At 46.5% G+C, this 15,720-nt stretch overlaps 1 protein-coding gene across 2 annotated transcripts; it reads left to right on the top strand.

Annotated features, from left to right (window-relative positions):
* The first annotated feature begins 403 nt into the window (after positions 1 to 403).
* On the top strand, positions 404 to 15,720 carry LOC133381850 (zinc finger protein 501-like). Of its 2 annotated transcripts, XM_061621389.1 has the most exons (7): positions 404 to 499; positions 1,814 to 1,954; positions 2,434 to 2,511; positions 3,545 to 3,625; positions 4,204 to 4,290; positions 5,473 to 5,553; positions 13,013 to 15,720. In XM_061621389.1, exons 2-7 carry the CDS (start codon positions 1,921 to 1,923, stop codon positions 14,101 to 14,103), a joined length of 1,452 nt encoding a protein of 483 aa, XP_061477373.1. In that variant the 5' UTR covers positions 404 to 499; positions 1,814 to 1,920; the 3' UTR covers positions 14,104 to 15,720. The 2 variants fall into 2 exon arrangements, with proteins under 2 accessions (XP_061477373.1, XP_061477374.1); XM_061621390.1 differs by lacking the exon at positions 4,204 to 4,290.

Raw genomic sequence — 15,720 nt, 5'->3', positions numbered from 1 at the left:
ATTACAAGATGTTCATTTAACCTCTGCAGGTACTTTAAAAGTTGGAGGGCACCTTTTGTGTGTGTGTGTGTGTGTGTGTGTGTGTTTTGCAGATACAAGTAATCCTGTTCCAAGTGCGGAAAGAGCTTCAGTCGCCTCTCCCTGCTACGGTCACATCGAAGGATGCACGTAGGGGAGAAACCATGGAAATGCTGTTTGCAAAAAGCGCTTTGGCGACAGGGCGAAGCAGGAACCTCCGCGCCTGCGCCCTGGATTTGCACAAGGGGCAGAGCCTGCAAGACGTTTGCCCAGAGCGCAGCTGGCATTCAGTCCTCCAGCGGGGAAAAGAACTGAGCTCTGTTTCCTCGAGAGGCAGGATGTTGTCATGACAATGGGAGGGACGGAGGGAGGGAGACAAGAGTGAAGCAAGGAAGCAAACAGGCTCGGTTGATTTCCGAGGAGGAGGAGGAGGAGGAGGAAGGAGGCTGGATCGTGGCGAGGACGGAAGACAAAGAGAGAGGTGCAGCAGTGGGGGGGCGAAAGGGTCAGGAGTTTGCATTTGGGGGGTGTAAAAAGGGGGAGATCCTCCCCCCACATCTCCCCCGGGAATTCATGGGGGGGAGTCGCATGCATGCAGCCCAGCTGCAACATTGGGGGCCGAACAGCTGCAGGGCTTCCATTGCATGATCCTCTTTGAAGCGCCCTCTCCCCAGGAGTGGGGGTGGGAAGAGACGCCCTGGGGCAGAGGAGACCCCCGGGTGTCTGGGCTAGGAAAGCCGGCCTACCTCACTGGGCTGCTGTGTGAGGACAAAAGGGGAGCAGGAGCAGGCGTTCCCCTCCCCCCAAACGCCTTGGATAAGAAAGCAGACCAAAAAAAAAAAAAAAGAGTAAGCACGCGAAGAAGTGAGCAATATTTTCCCCACGTACAAGTGGGGCCTGTTTTATTGTTCATTCTGTCCACAGTGTGTTCCTGTGAGCCCATTTCTGCACTGCGGTAGTTCCTGGGAGGAAACATGCGTTTTGTAGAATCATAGAGTTGAAGGGGCCTGTAAGACCATCCAGTCAAACCCCCAGCTCAGTGCTTACCCTCTCCCCCAAATGCACTTTGCCTCTTATTGGGATCTCCTTAAACCTTACCCCCCCATTGTAGACTCTCTCTCTCTCTCTCTCTCTCTCTCTGTCAGCCTCCCGCTTTGCACCCCAGCTGCTCACTTTAGAGAAGAGGCCAGTTTTATTTCTTTCATTATCAATTAATGATCAGGAAGTCATTTACTTGAGGAATTGGGAAGAGTGGCCAGGGATGACATTATTGAAAATTGGCTGCATTTTTGTGAGCTTTGTGGAAACAGAGAAAGGTGCCTTATGTTGACTTGGTCCACCTAGCTCAGAATTGTCTGCACTGAGTGGCAGCTGCTGTCCCGAGTTTCAAGCAGGGAGCCTTTCCCAGTCCTGCCTGGAGATGCTGCTGAGATTTGAACCCAAGACTTTTTGCAGGCAAGGCAGATGCCCTTCACCTAAATGGCCATGTTGAGAAGTTCTGGATTTGATCCTAATGTTTTGCTCTTTTGGGGAATGGCTCAAGGTAAATGCCCTTTCTGCTTACGGCGTTCACAGCCCTCCAGTTTCAAAACCAGCCGTGGGAACCCTTTCTGGCGCTGTGGGCCACATCCTTACTGGACCCTCACCTCAGGGTCCAACTCTGACATGTGGGAGGAGCTCTTTGAATGCTGTGAATGATTGAAGCACACCCTGTTCCCCTTCGCCTTTCAAGCTGGATGCAATGGTCTGTGTGGAAGAGGCCGTCTCTTGAGCAGAGGGCATTTTCTTCTTCCAGGGTCCGGTGACCTTTGAGGAGGAGGAGGAGGCGGCAGCAGCTGTGCATTTCACGGAGGAGGAGTGGGTCTCCTGGATCCGGGCCAAAGTGTTCCACACAGGGAAGCCATGGAGGAGAATTATGAGATTGGAGCCTCTTTCAGTAAGGAGACACGTTTTCATGACTGATAGATGTTGAAGGGCATTTGCGCCAGTGATGCGTGGAGTGGAAAGTCAGTTTCCTATCAGGGATTCTGGGAGCTGTAGTCCAAACTCTACTTCCTCCAGAAGTGTAAATGTGAAGTGCAGCCCTGCTCCCTTTTCGAGGAGGAGGGCAAAGCTCTCAGGGCTGGTTTTCACTCTCTTTGTGACGAGATGATGTTGTCCAAATGAAAACAGGTGGGCTGGCTGAGTTCCACCGTGCCCTCCCCAACAGGCAGTTCAGGTTGGGTGTCATATCCAGTGAGCGCATGTTCCCAAGTGCCAGACTGACCCTGCTGGGACCACACGGCCCTTTCCTCTTCAGGGGGTGCAGGAGTTAACATGTTCCAAACAATTCCTCCTCTTACCTACAAATGTCTTGACTTGGAATGGCTGAATATTTTGTGGAAAAAGTAATAGTCCTGTTTGTTTCCTTGGAAGAATCGGAGCTCAATTCCTGGTTGGAAGATGGAGAGGATCTTCTTATCCAAGTTCCCAAAGAGGAGGAGACCTCAGCAGGTCTGTGCTTAGCTGTGCTGTGGGGGCCCTTTTCGTCTGGGAATGGAAGCATTTTTCCATTTCTGAGTAATATCATCCAGGGGAGAGTCACCCATCAGGCTGTGAATTCTCCTGGTGGACATCTCGGATGGTTTTAAAAGGGGCTAAGAAAAATGGCTGCATCCCCAGTCTGTGTCTGTTGGAATTACTTTTTAAGATGTTTTTGTTTTAATATATTTTAAAGCCTGTTTTTAATGATGTGTTTGAGAATGTTTTTAGTGTTTTGTTTGCCACCCTGGGCTCCTACTGGGAGGAAGGGTGGGATATAAATCTAAATGAATAAATAAATGCATGGAAGAGAAGGCTCTCAAGGGCCACCAGTCCTGATGTTTATGGGCCACCTCCGGAATCGGGGACAGCAGCAGGAGATGCACTCTTGACTTTCTCTCTGGCTTGAGGGCCTCCCATGTGTGTCTAGTTGGCCCCTATGGGCCGGGCTGGCTCCAGGCTTTTTTGGGGGGGTCTTGGGGACAGTGTATCAGTGAGGCCTTTATTCCCTCCCTTTCTTCCTCAGACCGCACCCCTCTTTCCCCTTGGCCCTAGCCCTTTAATATAAAATAATATGGTGACCCCCTAAAAAGTGGAGGGGAACCTTTGGCCCTCCAGACGTTGGTAAACTGCAAATTTCATCAGCTCCTGCAAGGATAGCCAATGATTATGGGTGATGGGAGTTCAGCAACATCTGGAGGGCCACAGGATCCCCACACCTGGTATAATTTAATCTGCATTTACCAGGGAGGGTGTCCCATTGGACTCAGTGGGGCTTACTTCTGAATGGGTGTGACATTTATTGGAGTAATTTACATCCACAGTGGCAAGGGATCTCATCCTTTTATCTCGATTCTAAATGTGGTTCTTCCTGTCCTGCTCCCAGAATTAAAAATCAAAATTCCTCCTCCTCCTAGGTTTGAGGTTGTAGAAATGGTTTGATATGGAATCCCTGACTTTTTATGTTGTGGTTAAAAATACGTTCTCCTGTCTGTTTCCTTGAAAGAACGAGACCTCGCTTCCTGTAAGGAAGAAGGAGAAAGTCTGTTTATCCAGTTCCCCAAAGAAGAGGAGGAGACCTCAGCAGGTTGGTGCTTAGCTGTGCTGTGGAGTCTCTTTTGGTCTGGGGATGGAAGCATTTTTCTGTTCCTGAGTAATGTCATCGAGGGAAGAGTTGCCCATCAGGCGGTGAGTTCTCCTGGTGGTCATGTCGGATGGCTAGAAAAAGGAAGCTGGATAGATGCATGGAAGAGAAGCCTCTCAAGGGCTTCAAGTCATGATGGCTGTAGCCTTCTGTCCTTGTTTTTTATAAAGATGTTTTGTTTTAAAGGTGATTTCAGTGCTTCATCATTTATTTGCCCCCCTGGATTCCCTTTGGAAGGAAGGACAGGATATAAATTTTATTAGTATTATTTTGACTGATTGTGAGATTCCCATACACATCGATTCAGGCCCTGTGGAGATGCTGGACTAGACAGGCCTTTGGTTTGATCAAGCTCATCTCATGTTGTAAAGAGGAAGGTTGGCCGTCAGGTGGAAGTTCCCCTTCCGTCCACTGAGAGATTCCCCAAATTAAAATATCTGGCTTGGCTTCCAGATCCTGACAGTCTGAAAGAGACCCAGCTTGTTTTGTAGCTGAAAGTAACTTGCGTGTTTCCTTGAAAGAGCTAGGCCTCATTTCCTTTTCGGAAGGAAGAGAAGAAGATCCACTTGTCCAGAGTCTCAAAGAAGAGGAGGCGGAGACATCAGCAGGTAGTGTTGTGGGGCCCTTTGTGGAACTGAAGATTCCCCCCCCACCCCTCTTGTTCCTGAATAATGTCATCCAGGGCAGACTGACCCATTAGGCTACCAGTTCTTCTCATGGTTTTTCCCTCTCCATTCCTCTGCCACCTAAAAATCTCACAACATCTCATTCCTCGGAGTTTCTCTTCATCCACAGACCTTGGGTTGCGAAGGATGAAATGGTCCCATCCCACCCAGGATTCTGGGCAGGACTGTGGACGATTGATCTTAAGAAGAGGCGTCGTGATAAATTTTGGAACGCAGGAGCCCCAAACATTCAAACCTAATGCTTCTGTCCCAAACATGTATATCTGGCACTTAATTTCCAAGTTAAAGACTATTAAAATTTGAATAGGTAATAGTTGCAGCAGCACCGGATTCTTCTTCCCATTCTCTGTGGTGTGTGTACTTTGGGTTACTCGCTTTCGTTGTTGGGGACTATTTCTACCACAGACTCCTTTTTCTGGTTGTGGATCTTGCAGACTACTTGATGGCTGGTCCTTTAGGAAAGGGGGCAGACAGTCGAAGAGGGCTTCTTCATACCTCCTTTTCCAGCTCTTGGATTTTATTTCCTTGAAGCCCAAAGTAAAAGCGAGGCCATGCATGCTCTGCAAGAGGGTCCCCGTCTCGCAGTCATGCAGCTGAGATCTTGCAAGGCTGCACCTGCCTGAAGCCAGATTCAGCATTAGTTGTAAAAATGAGCCCCTCTGAACAAAAGTGGGTATTGCTTCTCATTAAGCCCTGCATCAAATGGAGCTAGAAGCTTATCAGCACAGATATTATCTGGCAAAGCCACACAGCTCAGGTTTTGCACAGGTTTTTATATGAACCCTTTTAAAACCCAAGACACATTCTACAGCATATTTACTGGTTTATTTTAAAATTTATACCTCACTTTTCAAGGAAGACAATGGTAAACCACCTCTGAATACCGCTTACCAGGAAAACCCTATTCATACTTGAAAGGGAAGAGAACTCCCAAGAACTGGCTCCACAGTGCTCAAAGCACGTGGCCCGAGTCACGTGCTGTTGGCAAGGCTTTACCCCTTTGCTCTCGTTCAAAATGTTTTGAGCGTTCAGATTTGGTTTGGAATGCCCAAATACTTTCTGGTCATAAGTAACTAATCTTGCCTGATTTCCTTTTTTTTAAAGAACCAGACCTCATTTCCTGTTGGGAAGAAGGAGAAGATCCGGTGATGCAGGAACGCAAAGAAGAGGAGGAGACCTCAGCAGGTAGATTTATTTATTTATTATTTAATTTATATCCCGCCCTTCCTGCCAGCAGGAAGCTGGATGCTTAGCTGTGTTATGGGGCCATTTGAGGAGCTGAAGATTCTCGCCCGCCCCGTTCCTGTGTGATATCATCCAGAACAGATGGACCCATAAGGGCACAGTTACTCCGGGCCGCTTTGCCTTCCCTTCTCCTCTTCACCCAACATCTCACAAGATTTCCCTCCTTGGAGTTTCTCTACAGCAGCAGACCTTTGGTTGTGAAGGCTGAAATGGTCCCCACCCCTACCCCCCCAGGATGTGGGGCAGGACTCTGGACTTTAGGCACTGTTATGGGTCAGATCACTCTAGCTGTCTGTCCTTGGGGTTCAGAAAAGCAAAAGGGGACTTCTTCTTTATTTTTAATTGGATTTCACAATGGAAACCAAACTCTTGGCAGGAGCGGCAGGTCCTTCGTTCAGAGGATGGGGATTTGTTTCTCCTTCAAAAGCCTCTGTGAGAAATGGAATCTCTTTTGCTCTTTAAGGGCCTAGTGAGAAAATTGGCCAGCTGCCAAAGGTGTTTACATTGATTGCCAGAATTTAACACACCCATGAGCCCAAAAAGTTTATTTAAAAAAGGAAATACAGAATAAAGGATCTCTGTTTCAAAGGGGGTGGATAGGAGAAATCCACTACAGTAGGGCCCTGCTTCTCGGTGCCCCGCTTTTCGGTGTTCCATTAATATGGCATCAGCGGGGTGATCAGCTGGAGGGGGGCTGGAGCTCCCCGCACTCCAGCTGATCTTGCCGGAGGAGGGGAAGATCTGATCTTCTCTTCTGGTGTGATCAGCGGGTTAGGGTCCAGACCCCCACGCTATACCTGATCTGCTTTCCGGCGGTTTTTGCTTTCCGGCGGGGGTCTGGAACCTAACCTGCAATATGAGTGGGGCCCTACTGTATATTCCAATGATTTTAAAAAGCTGCTTGGCTGCCAGCGATCCCAACAATACATTTTGATTCTACAATTGCAATCCTATGTATAATTAACTTAGGAGTAAGTTCCACAAGGTTCTTCCTTCTGAGGAGTCATGCAGGAATCCAACTTGCAAAATGGAGCACTTGTTGAACAAGGACTGTCTTAAGTCAGTTGAAATGCAACCTGTATTTATTTATTTAACAAAATCTATATACTGCTTACTCGAGAGAAAGCCTCTAAGTGGTTCACAAAGAACAATTTAAGATATGCATTAAAAAAAAGAGAAATTAAAAGAGACATCTAACAGGTAAAGGAAACAGGGTTTAGGCTAACGTAATCTGTTGCTTCAAAACCTTTTTTTAAAAAATGTGCATGGCATGTTTATTTTTAATGTGGAGAAGGGTCACCAGCCAGAAAAGAGATTCCCCCTTCCCCTCGCTCTCCCTGTGAAGCAGCCGAGCAGCTTCAGCCACTTTGCTCTTTAAGGGTTAACCAGTGAGGACAGAGCCAAAGAAGGGACTTCCCCTTCCTGCCCCACCTCTCTGCGAGAAATGCAGGCTGGAAGTGCTGGAGGAGCCCCTCTTCATGCGCAGCGATGCTGGCGAGCGGGGTTGCGTGGGGGGAGCCTCGAAACAAAGGTAGGCTATTGGGGGCGGAGGGGAGGGTGGAAGAGGGTGATGACTCCCCTTAAGCGCCCCCTCCCAGCAGACCCTCCAGATTGGAGGATGCAGCTCTGCCCGGTTCCGTCTGCCTCCTACCCTGAGCGGAGCTGGCTTTGTTGAGGCCGCATCGAAGCATCCCTCGGAACATCTGTGGTTCTGGTGATAAATTTCATGGCCTTCAGCTTGCAGATGGAGGCGCCTGATAGTTGGGACAGAGCCAAGGAGACACCAGTGCGCTAAATGGGCCACTTCTTCATGTGTCCTCAGTTGTCCTTTGGTTCAGCTGTGATAGTTGAATAGTGAGGCTCTTCTTTCAATACCTTCATTCTGCCTGTTGTGCTGTGTGTATTTGTATGTGCTTAATTTTGTTTAAAGCAGCACCACAGCAGCAGAGAGTAACAGCAGATGTTGAAATGCGAGTGTGCCAGCGTGTGCGTGCGTTTGCCTGAGAAAGCAGGCTTTTACCCTGCATCAACATCACTGAGATTGGAGACTTAGTAAAATAAGAAAAGCTACTTTATTTAGAGAAATACATTGTAGATAGAAAAGGCATTCCTAGTTCTAACTAGTTAAGTTGGAGGCATAACTCCCAGGTGTAGGAGTCAGCCCCATGCTCGAAGAGAGAGCAGAGACAAAGGGATGTGTCCTCTCTCACCAGGAGAAAGGAATGGAAAGGGCGGAAGGCGGAGGGGCAGGTAAGCTTCCCTAAAGGTGTCACAGTATAGCGACAGAAGGAAGTCAGTCAGAGCATCACAGGTAAAGGTAAATAAGCCTAATCATCTGGGGGATCCTAGCTCTATCTCCCTTCTGGAACATAAGCAAAAGAACAAAACAGGAGTTGCTCTTGCCCCACTTCCAATAAGTGTTTGGTTCAGTCCACGAGATTCATCTTGTCTTGTAGCTTGCAATGTCTGACTTTGCCCAGCGCCTTCGTGAGAGCGTCTGCAGTCGTGTCTTCTGTTGGACAATGCTCCATCTTGAATAGTCCTCTGCGGTAGGTGGGTGCTTCCTTTTCTATGTACTTGGTGCGTGAACTCACCCCTTCTGACTCCAAGAGTCTGTTGCATCCTTGCTTGCTTCCCAGTCCCTTTTGGATGGCAAGCTGGTTCTTCAGCACAGGTATCCCACGGCTACCACCACAACTGGCTTGGTAACAGTACTCCTATGCAGGCTTTTCTTTAGCATTTGGCTTCTTCTTGAATTTCCTCTTGTAGCCTGCAGCTTTCCTTCCTTGAGGAAGCTTGGTTAGTGTCCAAGTTTTACTTTGGTGTAGAGATTCCAGGTCTTCCTTGGCTGGCTGCCTCCAGCTCTCAGCTTCGGCTTTGGGTAAGGAATCAACCTCTTTCCGAGTCTCTGGTTCTGGAAGTTCATCTCTTACAAGGTAAGCAAGTCTGCCTGGTGGTACACCTCTGTTGGTGCGTTCAGAGCATCTGGGTGCTGGCGCTGCGGCTGCCCCTTCTGGCTCTGATGCCCCTTCTGGCTCTGATGCCCCTTCTGGCTCTGATGCCCCTTCTGGCTCTGATGCCCCTTCTGGCTCTGATGCCCCTTCTGGCTCAGTTGCCCCTTCTGGCTCAGTTGCCCCTTCTGGCTCAGACTCCTCACCTTCCTCTGGTGGTACACCTCTGTTGGTGCGTTCAGAGCGTCGGGGTGCTGGCCCTGCGGCTGCCCCTTTTGGCTCTATTGCCTCTTCTGGCTCAGACTCCTCATCTTCCTCTGCAGGTATATTGTTATACCTTCTGTGGTGGAAGAATAACTCAGCTTCTTCCATGTCGCTATCATCTGTTTGGTGTGGCGCCCCTTCTGGCCGGTGTGCGCTCTTTCTTTCATCAAAATAGACAGCTCTTCATACTTCAACTTTGCCAGTTTTGGGATCTATTACTCTGTATCCCTTCTGCGTTGGAGAATATCCAATAAATATCACTTCCCTGGCAGTGTTGTCAAGTTTGGATCTCTTTTCCTTTGGGATGTGCACAAAGGCCTTGCACCCAAATACACGAAGGTGAGACAAACTTGGTATCCTCTCATGCCACAGTTCAAATGGTGTTTTGTTGGTTGCAGATGCAGGAAGTCGGTTCTGCAGGTAAGTGGCAGTAACCACAGCTTCTCCCCAGTACTCCTTTGGTAACTGCGCATCATGCAACAAGTAACAAACCATTTGTTCAAAGGTCCTGTTCATTCTCTCTGAGACCCCATTATGTTCTTGGTTGTACACAACTGTAGTCTGGTGCTCTGTGCTTTCCTCATGGAGAAAGGCTTGCATAGCCCTAGCCTCATTATCAGATCTTATGATCTGTGGCTCTCTGCAAATTTATTGGACACAATCCTAACATAGTCCTTCAGTTTCTGAAGTATTTGACTTTTCTCTTTTAGCAGGTACTTTGTTGTATATCTGGAGTAGTCATCTATAAATGTCAGCATGTACAAGTTTCCACCTTGGTAGGGCACTTTCATTGGCCCACAAAGATCAGTGTGAATTAACTCTAGAGGCTTTTTGGTTTTCCTCTCACTTTCGTTAGGGAATTTTGGCTTCACACATTTGGTTTTAATACAGCACTCGCAAGTCTGTACAGTTGCATTGTTTCATTTTAATGCCTCTTGCTAAATTCTCTTTCTCTAGAGCAGTAACTCTAGTTAGGCTGGCATGTCCCATCCTTCTATGCCAGATATGCAAGCGTTCAGAATCACTGATTTCCTTGACCACATTTGCATGCATGGTTTCTAAGTATTCTAGAATTAAAAGTCCATTTTTCACTTTTGCAGTGCAGCTTATTCTTTATCTAGAGCATGGCAAGATTATCTACTCATATGAAGTTTGCCTCCAAATTGCATTATTCTGGTAACACTGATTAAATTGTCTTTAAAATGTGGAACATATAGACAATTTTTCAATTCTCCTTCTTTCCTCATGTGCCACTTTGCATAATAATTCAACTGTCCCAATTCCTTCACAGAAAATTTCTTGTCCAGTCGCTGTAAGTATGTTTTGTCTGTAACTTTCAAAACTTTTAAACAGGTTTCTATTGATTATAATATGTGAGGTGGATCCTGTCAATTAAAAATCTGCTTCTACAATCTCTCTTCTCCTGATAAGGCACATAGCTAAAATTCTCTTGTGGAGACATCCTTGTTTATCTGGTGTTTGCCTGGGGGCTCCCCTTTGGAAGTCAGGCTTTGCTCTCATCTGCCTCCTATCGCAATTCCTTTGAAAATGTTTTGGAGAGCCACATTCAAAACACAAATCCCACCTGTCTTGGCTCTTTTGTGGATTGGGGTGATGACTCATTTTTGTCCCTTTCATTTCTGCCTCTAGTGAGGTTTGCCTGTTGCTCTGACACAGCCTGCATTTCCCGCTTTCCCCTAAAGTCCTGATCTCTTAAATATGATTTAAGCTGATTCAGGTCTTGTTCAGAATTCTCTAATATGTAGGAAATTAATTTATGATTCTGATTAAGAGAGCTTAAAAGCAATCCTTTCTTTAATTCTTGATCCAAAAATCTGCCACATCTTTCCAATCTAGCTATAAGTTCTGAAAACTTTTCTATATATTTATTCAGACTACCTCTTTCAGTAGTCTCTTTCAGAGAAAATAACTCTTTGTAAAGATATAAGATATGGCTCTTTGTTTTCTTGTTATAGACTCCCTGCAGCTTTTCATAAATCTCCTTTACAGTGTTGCAACCTGTACACAGATTCAGTGGTTCATCTGATAGAGCAGAAATAAGCAGATTTTACTTTTGCATGCTTACATCTCCATGAAGCAGTTGCATCTTCATCATCAGCCGAGGGTTCTCTGTCAGTCAGCATTCCTTCCAACTCTTCTCGTTCCAGGAGGGCTTTAAATTTTAAATCCCATAGTCCGAAGTTATCTTTTTCAAGCCTTGGAACGCGTCTCTCGAGCAAAGAAACTTCAGTCATCCTTTCTATTTCTGTTCTGCTTTTCTTTCTAACTTAAAGTCTCCCTTGTAAGTTACACACAAGCACTTTTAGCTTCAGATACAACTTGCATTCAACTTAGTTTGCTGGGCCCGTAACCCTAGTTGTGCTGTGTGTATTTGTGTGTCCTTTGTTTCATTTAAAGCAACGCAACAGCAGCAGAGTAGCAGCAGATGTTGAAATGCAAGTGTGCCAGTGTGTGCATGTGTTTGCCTAAGAAAGCAGGCTTTTACCCTGCATCAACATCACTGAGACTTGAGACTTAGTAAGATAAGAAAAGCTACTTTATTTGTAGAAGTACATAGTAGATAGAAAAGCAAACCTAGTTCTAACTAACTAACTAAGTTGGAGTCATAACGCCCAGGTGTAGGGTTTAGCCTCATGGCTTGGGGAGAGCAGAGACAAAGGGATGTCTCATCTCTCCCAGACAGTGAGAGGACAAAGGAGTGGAAAGGGCAGAAGGAGGAGGGGCAGGTAAGCTTCCCTAAACATCTCACAGTCTAGCAACAGAAGGAAGTCAGTCAGAGCATCACAGGTAAAGGTAAACAAGCCTCTCCATCTGGAGGACCCTAGCTCTATCTTCCTTCTGGAGCTTAAACAAAAGAGCAAAACAGGAGTTGCTCTTGCCCCACTTCCAACCCTGCCAGTCCTCCCCAGTTTCCTAGTCTGTTAGAATTAAGGTCGCCGTTTAATTTAGGGAAGCCGAAACGTGGCTCTGCCCTCCTTGTTTTAGGGTAGCCTCACAGACAAACTGTTTAGCGAGTGACGTTTTTCCTGAAACAGGTGCAAATTGGTAGAAGCTACTTCCACTCCCTCTTCCTACACCAGGTGTAAGTTCCCTGCTAAATCAGAGGGTGTCATCCAGCTTCTCCACACTACGCACCTTTATGGCACATCCACAGTGTACATTGAAAGCATGTGGCTTCCTCCCAAGAGTCCTGGTAGTTGTAGTTTGTGAAGGGTGCTGGGAATGTAGCGCAGTGAGGAAAAACTATTATCCAGGATTCGTTGGGGGAAGCCGTGTGCTTTACGTTTGTGTTGAATGTGCTTTAAAGGTCTGATGTGATCATACATTTCTATCGTGTCTCCTCTAAGCTATTTTTGTACAGCAAAAATCCCCAAATGTTGTGACCCTTGACCATTTTGGTTTCCCATTTCTCTACCTCTTCCACCCCTAGAATGCTATTTTTGCAGTCAGGCAACCAGAACTGCAGACATCATTCCAAGTGGGATCACATCTTAGATGTTTATAATGGTGGTATGATATTGGCAGTTTTATTTTCAATCTGTGTCTTAATGATCTGTCACATGGAATTCACCAATTTCATAGCAATAACGTCAGTATCTTAATTGAGGCATCCACTATGACTCTCCTTTCGCATCTGTGCGCATGAGCCTCTGGGCTTCCTTTTGGCTTTGACCCAGCTGCGTCATTAGTCACAGTGCTACTCGTACTTGTCCTTTGTTCTTCCCCAATAGCTCGGTGAGTGCTATCTGTCCTGGGGGTGTCATCTTCCAGCACTATCTCATGTTGCAGGTAACGGGCTAACCTTTTTGGGAAGGAGGAAGAGAGTGGATGCGAGCTGCCATCTGGGCACTGGAAAGGGCCATGTTCCTGTCAGAATCCATCCTACATTTGTAAATTCCAGCCGTTCATAAGTACTGGGCTGTCCACCTTAAATGGAGGAACAAGAGAGCAGATTTTTGCTACAATTCTCTCTCTCTGCATCTCTTTTCACAACCTGTTACCAAGCACCTACTGCTAAAATAACGCTGTACAAGGCCTCGAGCTTAGACACTTAACTCTGATATCAACAGAGCTCCCAGAAATATGTTTTCAAAGTACAAATCATAATATATTCACATGATTTCTCCACAGCATTTTATCACCTTTTCTTTTCATTCCATCAGGATACATCTTAGGGGTCAAGTCTGAGGATGAAGCATCTGAAGTATCACTGGAAAAAGCTGAGGAGCAGGTGCAGGAGCAGAAACTGAGGAGTCAAGAAGGAGCAAACAGACAAGAGGATAGACAGACTCACACCGGTGACAAACCTTATCAATGCTTGGAGTGTGGAAAGAACTTCAGGTGGAGTAGCACCCTTTCTCAGCATCAAAGAATTCACACAGGGGACAAACCTTATACATGCTTGGAGTGTGGAAAGAGCTTCAGTCAAAGTGGCCACCTTAGATCGCATCAAAAAACTCATACAGGGGACAAACCTTATCAATGCTTTGAGTGTGGAAAGAGCTTCAGTCAGAGTGGCCACCTTACTTCGCATCAAAGAACTCACACAGGAGACAAACCTTATCAATGCTTGGAGTGTGGAAAGAGCTTCTGTCGGAGTAGCAACCTTTCTACACATCAAAGATGTCACACAGGGGACAAACCTTATCAATGCTTCGAGTGTGGAAAGAGCTTCAGTCAGAGTAGCACCCTTACTTTGCATCAAAGAACTCACACGGGGGACAAACCTTATAAATGCCTGGAGTGTGAAAAGAGTTTCAGTCAGAGTAGCACCCTCACTTTGCATCAACGAACTCACACAGGGGACAAACCTTATAAATGCTTGGAGTGTGGAAAGAGCTTCAGTCAGAGTGCCCACCTTACTTCACATCAAAGAACTCACACGGGAGACAAACCTTATAAATGCTTCGAGTGTGGAAAAAGCTACAGGTGGAGTAGTGACTTTTCTCAACATCAAAGAACTCACACAGGGGACAAATGTTATCAGTGCTTGGAGTGTGGAAAGAGCTTCAGTTGGAGTAGCCACCTTATTTGTCATCACAGAACTCACACAGGAGACAAACCTTATAAATGCTTGGAGTGTGGAAAGAGCTTCAGTCAGAGTAGCCACCTTACTACGCATCAAAGAACTCACACTGGGGACAAACCTTATAAGTGCTTGGAGTGTGGAAAGAACTTCAGTCGGAGTAGCAACCTTTCTTCACATCAAAGATGTCACACAGGGGACAACCCTTATACATGCTTGGAGTATTGAAAGACCTTTCATCAGAATGGCTACCTTCAGGCACATCAAAGGCTCCGTTTAAGGGAAGAGATGTATAGATGCTTTGGATGTGGAAAAAGCTTTAAGCAGAGTTTGTGACGTCCTTCCCCAGCACCACCTGTGAAGCTCTCACTTGTGGCTACCAGCAGACAGGAACATCAGGTTTTCTTCTTACCCTTTACAGCTCTAGCACAGTTTTCAACAAATCCCCCTGCTAGGCCTTACTACCCCACACTCTGTATCTCTTATAACCTTTAGACTGTGCCTAGTCTCTGCCTGGCTATCTCAATACCTTGTGTCTATGGGTATAGGTAATTCCCCCCCCGCAGCCTCTTGCACTGAATCATACAGCCCTGGGTTTCTCTTTCGGACTGGATACACTTTCTTCCGATCCGCCACTGCCACCATTCGATACAACTGTTCAGCCTTGGTTATTTTGTTATTCCCCCTGGTATGTGTTTCCCAGCTGAAGGAATCAGGCTTATGTTTAACCAAGAAATATTTATTAAGAACTAGAAATTACAAGTTTACTTTTAGAATGTTTCACAAGCGTATGGTTTCATCTATATTTTATTATGTACTTGACTTCTTACTAATTGCCTCAGAACTCCGACTCACTCTCAACAGCACCGACCACCATCCACCTCCTCAATTCACCACCTCAACCTCCAGATTCAACTGTCATTCTTCCATCTATACGCCCAGCCATTCAAACGCCCAGCCAGTCATCCAGCATTCTACTGCTCATGTACTCCCCCTCCTCTTTCACTCCACTTACCATATGTCTTCTATATAAAAAGCACTTACCATATTTACAATATAAGCATGAACATCACCTCCCCCCCCCTTAAAATAACAGCAAAGTATTATTCCTGCTCTAGGAGTCATACAACGTGTTAATTAAAAAAAATAAGTCTCTTAGGGGAAAACGTCTTTTCACACCCATGTCTGGGTCACGTAACTGCAGTCCCGGCCACCTGTCTTGAAAGTCCATCGGCCAATACATTGTCCTTGTCTTTTAGAACTTAAAGTCCACCTGGTATTCTTGTAAAGCCCAGGACCACCTCTGCAGCATGGTGTTATTATTTCTCATGGTCTCTAACCATAGCAATGCTCGATGATCCATTGTCACTGTAAATCTTCATCCCCACATGTATGGGCGCACCTTGCTCAGTCCCCACACGACCGCTAGGCGCTCCTTTTGGACCGATGAATAATTCTTCTCCCGCGATGTCAGCTTGCGACTAAGATATGCCACTGGATGTCTGGTGCCTCCCCTCTCTTAAGAACATAAGAAGAGCCTGCTGGATCAGGCCAGTGGCCCATCTTGTCCAGCATCCTGATCTCACAGTGGCCAACCAGGTGCCTGGGGGAAGCCCGCAAGCAGGACCCGAGTGCAAGAACACTCTCCCCTCCTGAGGCTTCCGGCAACTGGTTTTCAGAAGCATGCTGCCTCTGACTAGGGTGGCAGAGCACAGCCATCACGGCTAGTAGCCATTGATAGCCTCATCCTCCATGACTTTGTCTAATCTTCTTTTAAAGCCATCCAAGCTGGTGGCCATTACTGCATCTTGTGGGAGCAAATTCCATAGTTTAACTATGCGCTGA

This window comes from Rhineura floridana, chromosome 3 (genome assembly GCF_030035675.1).
Source record: "Rhineura floridana isolate rRhiFlo1 chromosome 3, rRhiFlo1.hap2, whole genome shotgun sequence".
NCBI classification, from domain to species: Eukaryota; Metazoa; Chordata; class Lepidosauria; order Squamata; family Rhineuridae; genus Rhineura; species Rhineura floridana.
The sequence above is the reverse complement of the archived record's forward strand: the minus strand, read 5'-3'. Positions and strand labels throughout refer to the sequence as shown.

Coding starts and splice junctions, on each gene's coding strand:
- LOC133381850 (XM_061621389.1), top strand. CDS start 1,921: ATGGAGGAGAATTATGAGATTGGAGCCTCTTTCA. Junction 2,512..3,544: donor AGAGGAGGAGACCTCAGCAG/GTCTGTGCTTAG, acceptor TTTCCTTGAAAG/AACGAGACCTCGCTTCCTGT. Junction 4,291..5,472: donor GGAGGCGGAGACATCAGCAG/GTAGTGTTGTGG, acceptor TTTTTTTTAAAG/AACCAGACCTCATTTCCTGT.